This window comes from Pholcus phalangioides, unplaced genomic scaffold (assembly GCF_987345545.1).
Source record: "Pholcus phalangioides strain wild (caught in Gottingen) unplaced genomic scaffold, Ppha-v1.0 ptg000007l_1, whole genome shotgun sequence".
NCBI lineage: Eukaryota > Metazoa > Arthropoda > Arachnida > Araneae > Pholcidae > Pholcus > Pholcus phalangioides.
This window is the reverse complement of record NW_028301600.1, coordinates 27,569,399-27,588,235: the sequence shown is the minus strand read 5'-3', so window position 1 is coordinate 27,588,235 and position 18,837 is coordinate 27,569,399. Positions and strand designations below refer to the sequence as shown.

The 18,837-nt window shown below is 35.7% G+C and overlaps 1 protein-coding gene across 3 annotated transcripts in view; it reads right to left on the bottom strand.

Annotated features, from left to right (window-relative positions):
* The window catches only part of LOC149085132 (DNA-directed RNA polymerase I subunit RPA49-like), a 43,304-nt gene that overhangs the window by 2,071 nt on the left and 22,396 nt on the right, over window positions 1-18,837 (bottom strand). For all 3 annotated transcript variants that reach the window (XM_089232953.1, XM_089232955.1, XM_089232954.1), the window contains 2 exons: window positions 14,035-14,125; window positions 11,373-11,495 (listed from right to left, as the gene is read on the bottom strand). In XM_089232953.1, coding sequence (XP_089089079.1) covers window positions 11,373-11,495; window positions 14,035-14,125 — 214 coding nt within the window. The remainder of the gene's footprint in view (window positions 1-11,372; window positions 11,496-14,034; window positions 14,126-18,837) is intronic.

The window sequence follows — 18,837 nt, the reverse complement described above, 5'->3', positions numbered from 1 at the left end:
TGTTGAAACAGCATCTGATGAGTTGTGTTATGATAGTGCGTAAGAATTATAGGGACAAGTCCCATCAAGTCAGAGTTCGAATCCGAACTGCACAGCAGTCCTCATTTTTTTTCTTACTTCTCATTGAAAAAAAATAGTGCTATCTATCTTCTTTAAGTATTTGCAGTCTTTTTTTTATGTCGACCAAATTTTTGACGTTTCTTAATATACAAATATACAAATATACAAATACAACGCCACAACAGGCAAATTGCCCAACGAGGTGGCTGACTTAAGCACATCATGGATCCCCGAGCCCCTACCTACTACTGCTACACCACACATGCACCCCCCCCCCGCGGAACCCCCCAACGAATCGGTACATGCGTTAATGTGCGTGTACGTGTAGTGCAACCTGACGTAAAGTTTGTTTCTGTGTAATGCTTGTTATGTGTAGTGCTGTCATCTGCCCCCAGTTTTACTAACTATGAGTGAAGTGTTATGGTTGAATGATTTACGTTGTAGGACTGTTGCTCTCTGTGGCGAGACTTTTTAACGGGGAGATCGGCTCGCATTTGCGCCTTGAAGTTGGGAACCACAGAAAACCAACTTCAGCCGACCACCACTGTGGGGTTCGAACCCGGATCCTCGCATCACGAGTCCGGCACTATAACCACTCGACCACCACAGCGGCACATCAACCATTTTTGGGCACATCAACCATTTTTGGGACATTTTATCTCTACCAAAAAATGTTTTCATTGATTTATTCCCAACCCTATTAGAGAAAAATTTCCTGCAATACCACAACCTGCAATTGTCTTGTATCAAATGATATTGGTGAAGCAGTTGATTGATGATGTATTAATAACACATGGTCCATCCTATCCATCCCGTTGAAAATTTTTAACACGTCAAACATATCCCCCACCACATCTGCGCTCTTCCAATATTAACATATTAAAAAGAAAAAGTTTCTCTTCATAGCTTAAGCCCAGTGTGCCATCAAGAGCAGATGTGGCTCTTCTCTGCACTCCTCAACCAAGTCTATGTCCCTCTGTACATATGGTCTTCAAAACCTTACAGCATACTCCATTCCAACATAGACTAAGCCCCAGAAAAATGATCACTTTAGGAGAATACAAAAATTTTTTGAAAATGAAACTGGAAATTCTATACACTTTTTGTGACTAGTGCTGAACAATTTTCAGAATACTTAAGCCGCTCGTCTATGAGAATTCCTCAATTGGTGACCCTAGTTGCAGTCAGAATGAAACCTCCATTCAACTCTTAAGTATATCGTGGGTTGTTTGAACAAAAATAAGCGACCATGCACTTGCCAACACAAAGTCATGCTCAAATCGTTAACCCATGCTGCAATCATATCCAAGTTTGTCTGGAGCCTCTCCTTATTGCTTTGATTCCTGAATACCCCTTCACTTCATCTGTGAATTTGCTCACAATTGTAAATATAGGAAAATATCAAAAAACTTTTGAAACTCAAATAGTACAAACGTAACTGTTAGACAGCCAGTATAATATGCAAGGTATTTCCTATATGTGTGATATAATCATCTTACAAATTTCAATTTGATCTTGGGCAAATATTGTCTAGACTCTTCTCGTATGGACACCAGTTATAATCATTATTCTACAACAAGATGTAAAACATCATTTGTTATAAAAAGCAAGAATTACCATTTGTTTTCTCTCAGATCCTTCAAAATTAAAAGACTGCATTAGAAATTAGAGATGATCAAGCAGGAACTGCAATTTTCTTGGCACTGAATTACAAGTTATCTCAACCAATGCAAATCATTATCTAAGTTCTAATGGTAACCAGTATTTGTCAAAGAGTTCAGTTATATATTGAGGGGCAATAATCCTTTGCCTGATATAATAAACCAGGCATCTTCAACCCGTTGTTCACGAGCACCATGGTGCTCCCTGAAGCACCCAGAGTGCTTGATGCTCATGCCCAGTTTCGTGCTTGCGAACATTTGATCAAAATTCCAATTAAACACCTTGTACAAATTGCATTCAAGGATTGAAATCATCCTGATTTAAAGCATTAGCTTGTCAAACTTGCCGTAAAGGTGCTCTTCTTTTGATGAGGGGTAAAGGCAGTGCTGATGACTAGAAAAAGGTTGAAGACCTCTGTAATAAACAAAGGAATCAATAACAAGGAGAAAAACCTTGAATTCTAACTCATTTTCACACACCATGAATGTCATCATTAGAGGAGATATAACCACTATCAGACTGACAGAGAATTTCACTTGGGCAGAGAATTCTCACTCGACTCGGCTGCCAAGCTCCATAAGTCAGATGCTGTGATCAGAATGAAACTAAATACCTTCATGCAAATCAGAAGGAACGTTCCAATTTAATATGTTTGAAAAACATTATGATAGTTATCTAATATTGTCCATTTAAATTTTTTTTAAATTTCTGATTGGAATGAATCTAATCATGTCAGTGGTGTTGATTTGTTATAAATTGATATATATTTTTAAAAACCCAAATATATGACCCTTCAAAGTAGTCCAAGTCGGGAACTTGATGCAAAACTCACTTAAATTTCAATTTATAGTTCTCTTGCTAGTAATGGCAAACAATACTTGATTTATATGAAGTACAGATGACTGGATACTAAGTGAAGATAATTGGAAAGAAAAGTCACATTTCTGTGTGGGGAATCAAACCACCAACTTTGCACTTTACAGGTGCGTGTTCCATGGGCCTTGCTGCCGCCCCCCCCCCCCAGTGTCAAAGGTGGAGTCGACTGATCTAATGTACATATGTATATATGAATTGGCATCATCGTGCCCCCCCCCCCCCCAGCAGTAATGAATGTGCCTCCCCCAGACTTCCAAGTCTATCTCTGCCTATGGCGTGTTCTACCATTAAACAACAGAGGACATTTTCTTTCCTAACACTGTATTCCTTTTGGGTTGAATGGGACTGCACAATAGACAGCCTTCTAACTCAGTAGCAGCTTGTAATGAAATTAGATTGCAGATGGCAACATAGAATAAAACGATGAACCTCTTCCGCTAATTGTATGAAGTACAGATGACTAGGCTAATTTCGTTACAAGCTGCTGCTGAGCAGGGCCATCTCAAGACCAACATGGGCCCCTGGGCCAAGTGATTTTTGCAAGGCCCTTACCTGGTAAATTCTCAAAAATTTCAACCAGATCTCATTTTGTAAGGCCCCTTTTTCGCTTGAGGGGCCCGGGTGGGCCCATGCATTAAGATGGCACTGCTGCTGAGTTAGGAACTGTCTATTGCGCAGTCCCGTTCAGCCCAAAAGAAACAGTGTTCTTAGGAAAGAAAATGTCCTCTTTAGTTTAATGGTAGAACACGTGCATGGAAAGTGTGAGGTTGGTGATTTGATTCCCCACTGAGGAATGTGACTTTTCTTTCCAATTATCTTCACTTGGTATCCAGTCATCTGTACTTTGTACAATTAGCGGAAGAGGTTCATTGTTTTGTTCTAATACTTGATTTGTCACATTCTTTTTATAACAATTAAAAAAAAAACACACACACAGCATGCTCATTTAATTTATGTAGACCAAAACACTAGGAATTCGTAGCCTTTTCTTATTCGCCTATGTCATTGTTTTTTCTTTATCATGTGTAAAAATCACTTTCACATCATTTACATATACAGGGCGTTTCAAAGAGAATTACCTGATTTGAAATGCTTACATTACGAAAAATATGGACATGCGGGGGGGGGAGGCCAGTGGATTGCCCTTTACTTAGACAACCCATGTGTCAACAATCATTGTTTATATCATCACCTAATGCTCTGAATGGTAGAAAGTTCAACACCAGTGACGAAAAGCACAATGATCAGTTATTACAGAGTCTCACTTCGCGAAGCTTAAAACACAAAACGATTTCTGTTGTGCAGTCGCCATCTTAAAAAAGACTGAAGGAAGACAGTTAGTCCTACCTGTCGGCAACTGTGTAAAACCAAAGCCTCCTAGAAGTACAAGCCATAATGTATCACTCCGCCAAGGTTGTGACGTCACAATCCGGGTCCTTAGCGTGGCTATTTTGGATGTTTTTAACAAAGCATGCCACGTGCATTTATCGTCATATTTAATTTCAATTCTTCAAGTTTTTAATATTTATTTTACTATTTACTTATTGTTATTGCTTTTTTATTTGTTGTAACACATTAGCGGGAGAAATTTCGTTTAAATAATTGTAAAAATGAGCCAAGAACTTCAATAATCATCAGACGACGGGCAAAAAAAAGGTATGTAGCTATTTGTACATAATTCAGTCAATACATCTGAAATATTTATTTTTTCTGACTTTATTTTGCATAATTAATTTGAAAGTAGATATGTTCGCTGCTGTTTCGTGTCGGAATTTTATTTCCTCCTGCATTGAGAGCAGTTTTTATCCACTTGTTTAATCATGGGAGCACATTTTTCAGATCTAATATATATAAACTTTTTTTTTAATATTGAGTAAATCACATTTCTCAGGTCTATAATTAATTAAAAATACAAATATTAATGTGCTGAGTGACGGGATAGGCTACTTTTTAAATAAATAATATAGTTTGCAAATTCAACTTGCATTTTAAACCATTAAATTTAAATGTTAGTCATTTCCCTGTATAAGCATTCTTGCACTATTCAGAATATTTTATAATTCAATAATTTTGTTGCCTATATGCTGAATATTATAAATACTACACCTATAACATTTTAAATTTTCTTTTAGGTGTCTCGGTGCTGCTGTGTTTGCAGCGGAAGGTCAAACTGCAAGGGAAAGCGAAAGACCGAATGGAACCCTCGTCGTACTTAGAAAGGAACGACAAAGTTACCAATTAAAAGAAAGTCACCAGAGGAAAAATAATGAAATCAATGAAAAGCAATTCAAAGAGTGTCACTGTCTCGCTCGATAATCATCTTGTAGCTGAGTCTTCTTATGAGTGGTTCCTAGGAAAAAACTAGAGTACTTCATGGTAAAATAAGTGAATTTATCCTTTCTGCATGAATAGTTGGAACTGAGTTTTATGAAAGCTGCCCACTATTACACAGAAATGATATTATGGACATCAATATTTTATTTCACCAATCCAGCTTCATATCGCTTTGTGAGGAATTCAAATAAACTGATACTACCTCATGCATATTACTTCAAGTATTGCGACCAAAAGTAGGTGTCCTAGCGTATGGTACAGAATTCAAACATGAAACATCTAAACAGGAAAAGTGCTGAAGTTGTGAACTTCTTGAAATTGAGAAGTTAGTTGGTTTGATAATGGCCAAAAATTTGTGTAATTATTTTAAGCTTGCAACATTTTATAAGAAAGCTTCAATTAAAAGTTTGACATCAGTATAATATTCAAAGGTAAAATATTCAAGGTAAGTATCTAATGATTGTACCAAAATAATATCTAAAGTATTCCTGAATAATTACATAAAAACTAAAAATGATAACTTTAACACCAAATCTTTAATTAAGGGGTCTCGTACCTTTTAACATTGTGGAAAACTATGCTCTAATAGAAATATCATTAAAAATACTATTTAACCATCGATTTATTCTAAATTTTTTACACATGTTTTTGATTGTATGTGCTATCCTATGCTGGTATAAAATTTCAGATGTCTTAGATACTTAATTTTTGGTGAATTTAAAAAAAAAAAAACATTGAAACAGCTTGCATGCGTGATAAAATACCATGACATCAATGCAATTGATTAAAAATAAAGGAAACTGTGTTCAATTCATGAAATAAAGCAAAATGTTGAGATTTTATTGACTCAATCTTATTTAAAATTAAATTTTAACTAAACATTTTTGAAATTTAAGTTTTAAAATTTAATTTTAAATAAGATTGAGTCAATGAAATCTCAACCTTTTGCTTCATTTCATGAATTGAAAAGTTTCCTTTATTAACGTTTCCTTATTTTTAATCAATTTTTATTCAATTACATTGTTATATTTTATCATGCGTGCAAGCTGTTTTTAATGAATTTTTTTTTTGAAAATTTACAAAAAATTAAGTATCTAAGATACATAAAACTTTATACCAGCATAGGATAGCACATATAATCAAGAACATGTGTAAAAAATTTAGAATAAATCAATGGTTAAATAGTATTTTTAATATTTCTACTAGAGTATAGTTTTTGCCATGCTTAAAGTAATGACACCTCATGAAAGAACTCTTCGATTAAAAGAAACTTGCTTCTATAAAACAATTGTAATATTGCATTGAATAGTTTATTTTTTAAATTTGAAGTATTTTAAAAAAAAAGTGTCTGTGCATTTTGAGTAGACATGAAAAAAATGTTTTGCATTTTTCAGGAGATACTTTATAATTTTGAAACTTGACATTTAAAAAAAACATTGATCCCATGTTAACATTTTATTTTCGGAATTTTAGTTGAATATTTATTTCTAAGTGTTCACAATTCACCATTTAAAATTAGAAACTAAAATTTATTTTATGGAAATTTTATAAATAAGTGCACAACAAGAGACTTTTCATAATGTGAAATCCCATCAGGATTTTGAAATGTGTTTTCGAAGTTCCCCCTCATAGATTAATAAATTTGAATATTTACAAAAATTTTATGTTTAGAGCAGCAACTAATTTCGATTTGAATTAGAATTGATAATATGAATGTAGCTCAGTGAATAAAAAATATTTTAATGACATTGTTGTTTTTATTTTTGTACATTGCCTGTGTATCCTTTTATTTTAAATACAAAATCTAATGTCATATAAATAAAAAAATGAAAAGTCAAATATATATTGCCTGATTTTTCAAAAATATTTGCTTGGGAGCAAAAAAAAAAAAAAACAACTAAAAATATGTGTTGGCAGAGAATTTGTGAAACCCCTATTTTAATAATTGTTAAATTACCTCTTTTTATAATATTATTCATTAATTTAACATTTAGTGTTTTCCGTATACCATACTAGGTAATAATTGCCAAAAAATACATGTTGGTAGCGTGTTTTAAATGCAAAGCGTGTACGCGGTAGGACCCGGGTTGTGACGTCACGAAAACATGTTTCAGGCTTGTAGTATCTAGGAGGCTTCGGTAAAACTCAAGATTTCCCTCTTTCTACCTATACATTATTTGATCAAAATTGATTAAAAACTGAATAGTTATGATTTTTTTAAATCGGATGATTCTTTTTGAAACACCTGTATGTGTATAAACATGCCCTGTATTATTACATATACAGGGTGGGCAAAAAGTCCATAGAAACTTTAAAAATCGGAAAAACCGAAATAAAAAACGGTTAGCAGGGTTAGCATCGCTAGGTCACTGGAATTTTTTTAAGACTGGAAAAAACAGCCGATAGGTGGCGCTGACGTACACAGAAAAGATACGCAAATAACAAACAATGTTTCCAAATTGTTTATTACAGCAGCATGTGTTCCACATGACCACCACCATAGGGGATAACACGTTGCAAGTCAAAAATCCAGCAACGGCAGAGTGCAGCAGGTCCACATACACGGTTTACGACAGTGAAATGGTTTTGGATTAGGAGCGCAAATTCTTATAACCGTCTCATTTGCATATTTCCACCGAAGTTGCTCGTACCAGTGCCACCTATCAGCTGTTTTCAGGTTTTTTTCCATCTTAAAAAAATTCCTGTGACCTAGCGATGCTAACTCTGCAAACTGTTAAATGCAAATTTGTTATTTTTCTGGTTTTTATTCATTTTTAAAGTTTCTACAGACTTTTTGCCCACTCTGTATTATATAGGGTGTCCTATAAGTGCTAATCTGGCCTTTATCTCAACTTCCGTCATAGAGGTCTAGTTTCAATTTAAAAAATACTCAAAAGGCGTTCAAAAATTACCCTGTACCAGTTTTGAAAGTGAAAATACAGAATGCCACAAAATAAACCTAAATTTTTATACTGTTCCCCTGTCCTCTAACTTCCAATCAGAAGATTGTTGCCCTGTACCTGCAGAGGCCAACAGAAAAAATTTCATGTTTCTAAATGCAGTATTTGCTAAGATATTTGAATTCAAAAATTGTAGAAAACATAAAAGAACATAAAAAAAACTAATGGACAACGCTCCTTTCCGTCATTTATGCAGTTCTTTCACAACTTTTGACTTTTCGAATTCAAATATTTCAAATGAATATTGCATTTAGAAACAATGAATTTTTTGTTGTCCTGTCTCTCCTGAGGCCAACAATTTTCTAATTGGAATTTAGAGGACAGGAAGGACTTTATAAAAAATTGAGATTTATTTTGTGACACACCATATTTTCACTCTCAAAACTGGTACAGGGTAATTTTTGAATGCCTTTTGAGTATTTTTTAAATTGAAACTACCTCTATGATAGATGGTTGATGAATATAACATACAATTCATTTTCCTCCCACATGGTCACCCATTAACAGGGCAACAACTAAAATAACTTATTAGTTAGGAAGTCTGAGCCATGTCAGGTTGAAAAGAAAGAATACAGTGAAAAGAAAGTATAAACACCTGGGTAAAAATATGCAAATCAGCATAAGCATTTCTTCCCCAGAAATTTTTGGAAAACAAGTCTGGTAATTATGTGTAATTAGTGCTGCCATCTACATTTCTAACTATGGGTGAAGTGTAACGACTTTTGGAAAAGTCGTAACGAAACGATTTCGTTCGTAACGAAATTTTTGGAAAACAAGTCTGGTAACTATGTGTAATTAGTGCTGCCATCTACATTTCTAACTATGGGTGAAGTGTAACGATTGAATATTTGAACCACTGTAGGCCTGTTGTTCCCTGTGGTGAGATTGTAATGGAGGATTTACTTGCATTTGTCCCTTGAAGTTGGGAACCCCTGAAAATTAATTTAATCTGACCACAACTGTGGTGCTGCTGGGGGTCGAACTCGATCATTCATGTCCATTTTTATTAGGTTTTCCCTAACAAGACCCCTCACCCCATTGCTCATGGATAGCAAGCAATTGGCTCAAAGGACATTCTGGTGAGTCCATAATACTAAATCAGCCTCCTAGACTGCTTGCTTTGAATCCAACTGAGCACTTATAGTATCGAATAAAATGCTCATTCTGAGCTCAAAATCCAACACCATTTTCTAGGTATGTTGGGACAGTTGCATCTGGATTCCTAAAAAGTGATATCATGATCTCAGTTCCAGCACCTGATTGAATCATTACCACAACATGATTGCCATTATTCAAGCTAAAGGTGGACCAGGATCAGCATGCTACTCAATGGTGTGCATAATAATTTTTCCTTGTAGTAAAAGTTCATGCCTAAACTTAAAATAGCACATGATACTTAAGTAAATAGCTATAAAACATTTTGTATTAAATGCAATGACAATCTATGAGGTAGTTAAGAATGAGTCCCAAGTAAATGAAAAATTTAACATTTTGATAAGGAAAAAAAACCCCCAAAAAAAATTACCTGCAAATTTTATAGAAAAATTATATTTCTACAGAGATTTATTAGAAAATTATTTTGTCAGAGATGGTACTAGACACTGTAGAAAGTAACTACAGATGATTATGCATGAAATGATACTTTTGTCACAGAAAATCATTTGGTATAATGAAATGAAAATGAGTGCAGATTTGAGAATATTTAGAATGAGATTTAGGAATTTTAAAATCCAGGTTCAGATGAATGCCTTTTGTATATATATCAACCCTTGCAATGAAAAATTTTATTGCTTCAAAGTCAGTTCAACTTTACTGCATTAATTCTCTGTATTAGCACATAAAAAAATTATTACAAAGCATGAATTCTTTTCATCTTTGATATATTAATCATGAAGTTGCATAAAATTTAAAGCTCATAATATTTTAAAACGATTATGCAAATCTTGTCATTTTATAATATTTGAAATTGTTCATATCACAAAACCTGATGCTAGTGAAGTTCTTTCAACGAGCCTTTAAAAGATTACATCATGCCATATCAGTAACAAAAAAAAAAAAAAGTAACAGCAGTGCAAGACACTATAAATAAGTCCCAGAAAAGCATTTCTAGGAACGGGAATACATATATGTGCATTACATTCTAGATATATTATGGGAGGGGAACATTCTGCATAGCCAGAAAAAGGAATGCTTATTGCTCTACCATTTCTTTTATCACCAGAAATTGTTGGGCCTGGGAGAAATATATGAATGATTAACAGTTTTCTTTAATTCAGACTTATAAAAAGTCAGTGTTCATCACACATTGAAATACAGGGTGAGCATGACTGATTCTCCCAAACAAAGGAGGTGATGAGCTCAAGTGAAATATAAAACCAACCCTGTCCTATCTTGAACCATGTGTGTTATGGTGGATTATTAACATTTTAGAAAGAACAGAAAAAAATCCTATAAGGTGACACCATTTTCGCCAGAATTTCTGGATTTAATGGCAAGCTACAAGCACTGAATGATTAGCTAAGTTCAAAATTGAATTGTTGCCAAAATTTTTAATCACCAATTCTGGAAACACCCATCTAGCAACAATCAGTCAAACTTACCAAAAGCTTGTTCATTGCACCAGCTTTCGAAAGAGCCTACAATAGACCATGTCAGTGTTCTGGTTCATGAGAAATTCAGCCCTTTATTCACAATACATCACTGAAATCAGCATTTGTCGAAGTAGATATTTGAGAAAAATTTGGAACTGGCAGTTACAGATTATGGCAACAATTTGATTTCACAGAAAAAAAGGTGACATCACCTCTATCCAGGTATCTGTATTTAATGGCAAGCTACAAGCCCTAAAAGACTGGGAAGTGAAAAATCTAATTGTTGCCAAAATCTACTAAAATGTCTACTTCAAAAAATGCTGATTTCAGTGATGTATAAACAAAAGGCTGAATTTCTCTTGAACAAAACATGGTTTGGTTTACTGTGGGCTTTTCTGAAACCTACTGCAATGGACAAGTTTATGGTAAATTTGACCGATTGTAGCTAAGAAGGGTGTTTGCAGAATTAGTTATTAAAAATTTTGGCAACTATTCGATTTTGAACTTTGCCAATCTTTCAGCGCTTGTAGCTCACCAACAAATCCAGATATTTGAATGAAAATAATATCACCTTATAGGATATCATCTGCTTTTTCCAAATATGTGCTTAGTTTGCACATAGGCCTCTCAGAAACATCACAAAAATTAAGGTTCTTCCAGATTCGGCACATTTTTTCCATAATCGATTGCCCCCTAAAACTCTGAAGTAGTTTGCGGATTGGTATAGGGTGTTTTATGTTCCCCTTGGGATTGCTTACCACCTTCTTTTGTCTGGCCGAATAGAATAGGTCACACTCATCCTGTATAAGGCAAACTTTTGGCATGAAGTAAAAGAACAAGAAATGAAAACATTCAATATTTAAAAACAAAAAATTAAAAGTAACATTACTTTATTGCACCTATCTTAAAATCTCGCAGCAAGGAACCAAAATCAATTCTGAAACCTCCATTATGTAAAGCCAAGACCACACAGTAAGCCATTATTTTGTCTTTCATTCTTGCAGGAAGTGACCTTTCAAAAGAGAACATGGTGAAAAATATAAACCAGAGCTATGAAATTACAATTTTAAGAATATAAAGATACATTAGAATATTCAATAACATGCTGATTGCAGTTTTGAATACTGTATTTCTTGGGAGATTTTAACAAAAAGACCATATTTTTTTGTAATGTAGGCACCACATTGGTATATCTGCTGCACCAAACCAGGATAAAATATACAGATCCATACATAAAATAAATTTTCAATAACGAGACAAGAAAAAGATTAAATTTGTAATATCTTCACAAAATTTGCGCGTTTTTCAAACAAAATAACTTGATAGACTAATGGAAGAGAACGGTTTGTCTTTAATGCTTTTGGGAAAGAAATCCCTTCCGGTAGCAAGAGGTCATGTAGACGAAGTATTCTAAAGGTTTTCTCAGAGGTGGGAGGGGGTGTATTGGTTAGCCTAGAGAGAAGTGTTTTTTTAATTATTCTTTTGCACCTGTGACCATTATTAATTGGTCTGAAATGTGAAAGATGTTCACATATTCTCATAAACAGAGTGAGTAAGATTACATACAACACTCATTGCCATAAAAATTTACGTACCAAGAAAGTTGTTTGAATGGATTAAAATTTTATATATGTGACTACAAAGTTGATATAAGTGATTACATAATTAAAGTAAAAATCATTTTTTCAGGAAAAACTACAAATGAATGGAGGTTCTAGCACCTTGTTGGACCGCCTCTAGCTTGAATACACGATGCACTATGAGTAGGCATCGAGGCATACAGGTCCTGTATGGTGTCCTGCGTCATCTCATTCCACAGTTGTTTTAAGCAACTGTGGAATGAGATGCTTGCTCCACACACGCAGATGGTTGTCATCACTGCCAAATTGAATCACAATTTGTCACTGAAGACGACCTGGTTCCATTCGATTGCAGCCCAATCCTGTTGAGTTTGATACTACTCCAAACAGAGGCGATAGTGAGTGGATGTCATTGGTAGCACATGTAATGGGCGACACAATATTAAATGTTCTTCAGCAAGGTGCTTCGCGATGGTACAGACAGACACAGGGGCCTGTAGTGAAGCTCCTGTGTTTCCGAATGGCAGACAATGATGCAGTTGGTGCTGTGCAAGGCTGTCGAGGGATGAAACGGTTTTCTTGGATATTGGTCTGCAGAGGGCATTCTGAGACTGACCACTGTACATGTGACCCCCTCTCTCATCCACTGGTCCCAACACCTCTTCACAGTAAAATCAGATCGGCCTAAGTGGCAGGCTACTCGCCGAGCTGACCGCCCAGCTTCCATCATCCCTCCAATGATTCTTCCCCTCTCAAAATCTGACAGCTGATCATATTGTCTTCAGTGGTGGTGTAACAGCACCCCTAATGAAAAAGGAATCCCTCTGCAACAGATTAAGTAGACAAAATTCCTCTGTGTACCTTTTTTATACACCAAGGAGAACAAAGTTCAGTGCCCTATGGTAGCATTACACATTGCACAATCACGCTGTGCATGCAATCATTTGCATATCTGCCAAACACGTATCTTAATGCCAAGTTCTGTTACAATCCGACAATTACTTCTTGGTGCGCAAATTTTTATGGCAATGAGTGTATATGTATGTATAAACTGTTTTTGTATTTGACAAGAGAATATTTGTAAAAAAATCAATGCTAAGAGCTCGGAACCAATTCTGAACACATATAACACAATTTAATTAGCTGATATTTGAATGATATGCAAAGTTTGTTCAAAAAATATCCAACCCTAATTTTTTGTGCGTTTAGTAGTGAATTATGATTATTAATGGAACATATGGGTCCAAAAGGACGATATGTTACAATACATGCACCAAACTACACCTCCCTAGCTTCATTGGTTTACACAAGAAAAATTATAGTACAATACTTTTTGAAGAAACCTTATATATGATAATATTCATGGTCAATTTCTTAGAAATTGTTTTGTGAAACTAAAATTAACATAGGTGTCATATCCATGTGAAGTGTGTAATCTTTAAAAAACTGTTTTTGGGTCATCGCTTCTCATTTATTTCAGCCTAATTTGATTTATTGATGTTGGTGCTGAACTATAGAAATTTTTTTTCCAAAGACTGGGACTTATTAAGAGAGAAAACGACCTTATCAATTTGTAATGTGTAGTTTATTACTTTTAGTCAAAGAACTAGATAAAAGCAATGTTTCTCTTCAACTAAAAAACCAAAAGTTCAATCTATGGGAGCTTCCAAGAAAATTAAAAAATTTCCTATAAAATTGTAAGCTATTAAAATTAACATAAGTCAGCAGTACGAAATTTAAGCAATATGAAAAAAATATGAAGTAGAAATTGATCAACTCCTAGTTTATTAAAATAGGATCAGACTAAGGAATATGTACCTCCTCAATAAAAGATCACTAATTATACCAGTCATAATTTACAGCAACACATTCAAACTGTCCCAAAAACATCCCTAAAGAAGACAATTTTATATTAACATTTAATGATCAGAAACCACCATACAAGAGAAGTTGGAATTCTTGTTAACATACCTCTGCAGCTTGCCAGAACCATCATTAGAAGTCACAACAAACTTACTTAGAATATTGCTTTTGATAGGTTCAGGTACTTCAGGTATAGGATCTATAATGTTTAATTTTTTTTTAGAATTAAACTACATTATACACACAAGAAATCTTTGATATATGAATTCAGTACATTCAATTACTAGCAAGTCAAAAGCACAGCTCTGAAGAAACAAAACCATATCGATCTTATTTTTTATTACTCTCATCTTTTTGTTGTGCATTTTTTGAATGATTTAAATTTTTTTTCTCCCTCTCATTTCGTATTCATTGCATTTTTACCAGGTTTTTGACAGTTGTTTCTCAATTTCTTTGCCCATGTGCTCATATAGGAGGGAATATCTGGTTCTTTGTTGTCTGCCATTTTGGTGTTTTTTCCACTTGTCTTCCTGGGGGGGGGGGGGGAGATTGGTAATGTCCGAGAAGTTTCTCATAAGCAAAAGCTCCCTGGGTGGGAAGAAATTAGGTAGCAACAGATATTAGTGAGTCTCTGTCAGAATACTGGGGCTTGCTGTTATCCGCTCGGGTGGGGGTTCAGTACTGTTCAAGTAGTAATGGAAAGTATAGGAGTAGGATCCACCACTTCAACTTAGGCCTGAAGGAAATCTGCTCACTTTAGATCTTGTTCTTGGAGCTTTCTGCATTCACCGATAGGTGTCTCCGTTGGGATTCACCTAAATTTGCGGGGAAAGGGGGGGGGGGTCTGGGAGGTTTACAATAATTTTAGATCAGGTTTTTTACTCCCAGACCATGTAGACAAGAATGTAAGTCAGTTAATGATAATAATAACAGTATTAGTAACAGGAATTACCCACCTCTGACTTGAATGGATTTTTGATTGACACTAAATCATGGGGCAAATTAAAATGTGCTCTGTTAGATGTCAGGAGCTTGGGTAATAAGAAATATTTTTTAGAAACTATGACGGGCCTGAATCTTATAGCCATTACAAAATCTTGGGCAAACGATGGGGATGAATCATTCTTATACATGTAAGGATACGATAATTAAGAAATAGATCTGATAGGAAAAGAGGTGGAGTCTTGATATACGTGAAATCATGTTTGAAGGCTAGAGAGAGTGATGTGCAGAGAAGTGATATTGGAATTATATGGGTAGAGCTTGAAAACAAAAAGTGTCAAGCTTACTATAGAGGCATGGGGCATTGCCCCCCCAGCGTCAAAGGTGGAGTCGACTGATCTAATGTATAATTGTATATATGAATTGACATCATCATTGTGCCCCCCCCCCCAGCCTTCCAAGTCTATCTCTGCCTATGTGTAGAGGTTTGTTATAATCCACCAAATAGGGATCCAAACTACACTGACAAACTTCATGATGAAATTTCCTACATGTGTAAGCATAAGAGGGTTGTCACATTAGGGGATTACAATTACCTGGGATTGGGAGAACCTTTCAGTTAGAGATCAATATGAAAGATGTTCTTAAGTTTGGTGCTTGAAAATTTTTCATATCAGCACGCATTAGAAGCCACTTAAGGTACTACTATTTTGAAATTAGTTCTCACTAGTTCTGAGGACCTTGTTGAACATGTTTTGGTGGGGAAGTTTTCTCTTCCAGTGATCATCGTGTCATTAGTTTTGTCTGTAACGTTTCTTCTTGTATGGTTAATAAGAGAACAGTTCCTTCTTTTCGATCATTTTTGTCACATCACGGTCATTTTCTGCACACGAGGGCTAATTAGAACAGGACCTACAATTTACTGCTGATTCCGAATGGCAGGCTTCTTTTTTATACTCATCAAGAGGTTGGTGTCGCTAACCCCTTGATGGGGGGACTCCCTGCGGTAGCAATTTTTTGCTACGGTCAAGTCACAGTTTTTTGTTGTACCCCTGTATCAGGAAAGTTTTCTGACAAGGACGAATCAGGTATCGAATTCGCGACACCTCTAAACATCCTTTGGTACTTTAGGCGAGCATCTTATTGACTGAGCTACCACGCCCTCCTTGTTTTCGAAGAACCAACTTTGATGTTTTGAGAGATAGGTTAGCTGGAGTTTTCAAGGATCGGTTGGAATCAGTCGGGGTTGGTAAGTCAATGGGAAGAATTTAGTATGAAGCTGTCCTCTATTTTGTGCGACATCATTCCCTTTAGAGAGATAGATGGCTTTTTCTCAGCCCAAGATATCAAGGAAACATTTTATTTTCTGGATATTATGCTGAGGTGAACTCGGAAAGAAAAGTCATCTTGTCCCTGCCAGGACTCGAACCCAGGCCCTCTTGCATACCGGGAAAGCATGCTACCATCTACACCACTGCAGACAGGACCCTGCCTTCCTCATGCCACAGTACATGAAATAAGGAAATAAAATTATCGATAATTAAATAAGGATTTAAATTATCGAGATTTCGCAGAAAAGTAGTAAAAATTCAAATTTTTGCATTTATTCATCAAAATTTTGCATTTATTTTGTTAATTTCGCATTTATTGTGATTTTGTAAATACGAAATTTACGGCAAAAGTGCAGATGTTGTATAGCTTGATTTCCAGAAGGCATTCGACTGGGCTCAACATGGTAAACTCCTGAAGCATTTACACAAGATTGGGATTGCAGGTAAATTGCTGAGGTGGATAGAATGGTGGTTGATAGGTCACAATGGGTTATGGGAAACAGGCATAACAAATGGAGTTCAAGGAAAGGAAGAGTGTCATTGGTTCCATACCAGAGATGGCATTGATGAGTTATAACGCGTCAAATACCCGGAATTTTGGAAAAGGATGAGTAAAAATGGCCCCCTTTGAACCATTTTTTTTTCTCGTGGCTCCCCTGTCTTACCCAGAGTCTTCGACCCTCATCTAGAAGCAAGATCCTTTATACGTATAGAATGGATTTTTTTCAGTGAATTTATGCTGAATGAAAATTTTGCGAATAAGATTGGCCTCCAGACCACTGGCCTAGAATTTATTGAGCTCCTCGCTAATCTGAGTTCTGTTCAGGACAGTCTCAACATCTAGGCAAAGTGATGCTATTGTAGTCCCATACTTAGCCGGAAATAAACACAGCCTACATATTTCCTACTTATTTTCAAAATTTATTTTACTATATATTTTACTATACAAAATATAAGGTGGGGGTCACTTATGGACATGACATCCCCCCGGTCATGACCCCTCACAAGAGTGGGACTGACAGAGCTGCAGCCTGATATGGTTTCATAATTTTGTTTTTCACACTATAAATTTAATATAGAGGAGTCTGTAAAAAATCTAGCAGGGGCCTGTGAAAAACCCCATAGGCGGTGAGGCCCGGGTGGGTCCATACCCTAAGACTGCCCTGGTTTTGTGGGTGGTTTTGTTGGATTCTGTAAGTGTATAGTCACTAATATAAAAGCATTATTTCTTCACACCTAAATTTTCCTCCGTGGCCCCCTTGAAGTATCCCAGTACCACTAGTGGGCCATATGGCCCCCGGTTGAGAACCACTGCACTAATGTGTTGATATACAGGGGGGTTGGTGAAGAATAAGATGAGGGATATTTGGTTGCTTCCCTGAATGAGGGGCCGTGTACAGAAGTTTCAAATTTCGGATTTTCTCCCTTCCGGCTATATACGGGAAATTACGGTACTTTCGCGGCTATCGGCCGGCATTCAAAGACTGCATTAATACGGCGTAAATTTGTCTTGTTCCTACAATATTGCAAATGCACAGGGGTTTTTTTTTTTTAAATCGTAAAGGATTGGAACGCCCATTCAAATTGTAAAACCCTCCCGATATCGTGGAAAAAAACCGAATCTGTAAAAACTCGACCTTGAATATCCACAGTTTTGTCATCTAGCTGCTTTGTAGTATTCACCATTTTGCATCGCAGAAATCATGAAAATTCTTCACAGATAGTACAAAAAAAAAATATTTTATTCCAATATTTTAATTCCCTACAAAAATATTTTTAATTTTTGATCTCCGGGGGGAGGCCCCTTATAACCTCCCCCCAAATTTTGCTTTTGATGAAAATCTGTGTTTGGAACTTGCGATTGCGAAATGGTAATTGGCTAAAAGTGTGATTTTCTAAAGCTTTAAAATTTTGAATTGGCTATTCCTTTGAAAAAACTTCTGGTTGCCACGGCGATCACACAGACCTACAACACAAATATACATACATTGAACTTCAAATGCACGCATTACCAGTTTGGAGAATAGATGCAGGGCCGCAACTGGGAGGGGCAGGCGGGCCTAGTGTCCTGGGCTCTGGACTAGAGGGAAGCACCAAATTCACCCTTTATAACTGCTTCTTCTACATTACACGAGTGTGCCAAAATGTGTACTTGCCCCGTTTGAGAAAGTATCTAGTTGCGACGCTAGATAGATGGCACCACCTACTGAACACAAAACACGCCAAATGCTGGGCACACACACAAGCACACTGTTAACTTTTTCCAACACAAATCTGACATAGCTCCCATATTCAGGTGTTAAAATATGTGGCAGTTAAATGGCGACAGATCAGAATGGTGGACCATCAGGGAAGGAAAATAAAATCATTTACCAGGATGACCAAAGTATGAATAGGGAATGAGAAGGTAAGTGTTAGAGGAGAGAGAATCTGATTCGCTTTAAATTTGATCAGAAGATTTTGAAAATGCTAAGATATTTTTTAAAAAATGTAAAATCAATTAGAAGGGAATTTATACATTGATTATTAGTAAATATATAAATGTGTGCTTTCAACTGTTAATTAAAGTGGATCCTGCTTATATAACATTTTTCAAAAACCATCATAAAAAACGTTATAAATAGGAAAACACTTTAAA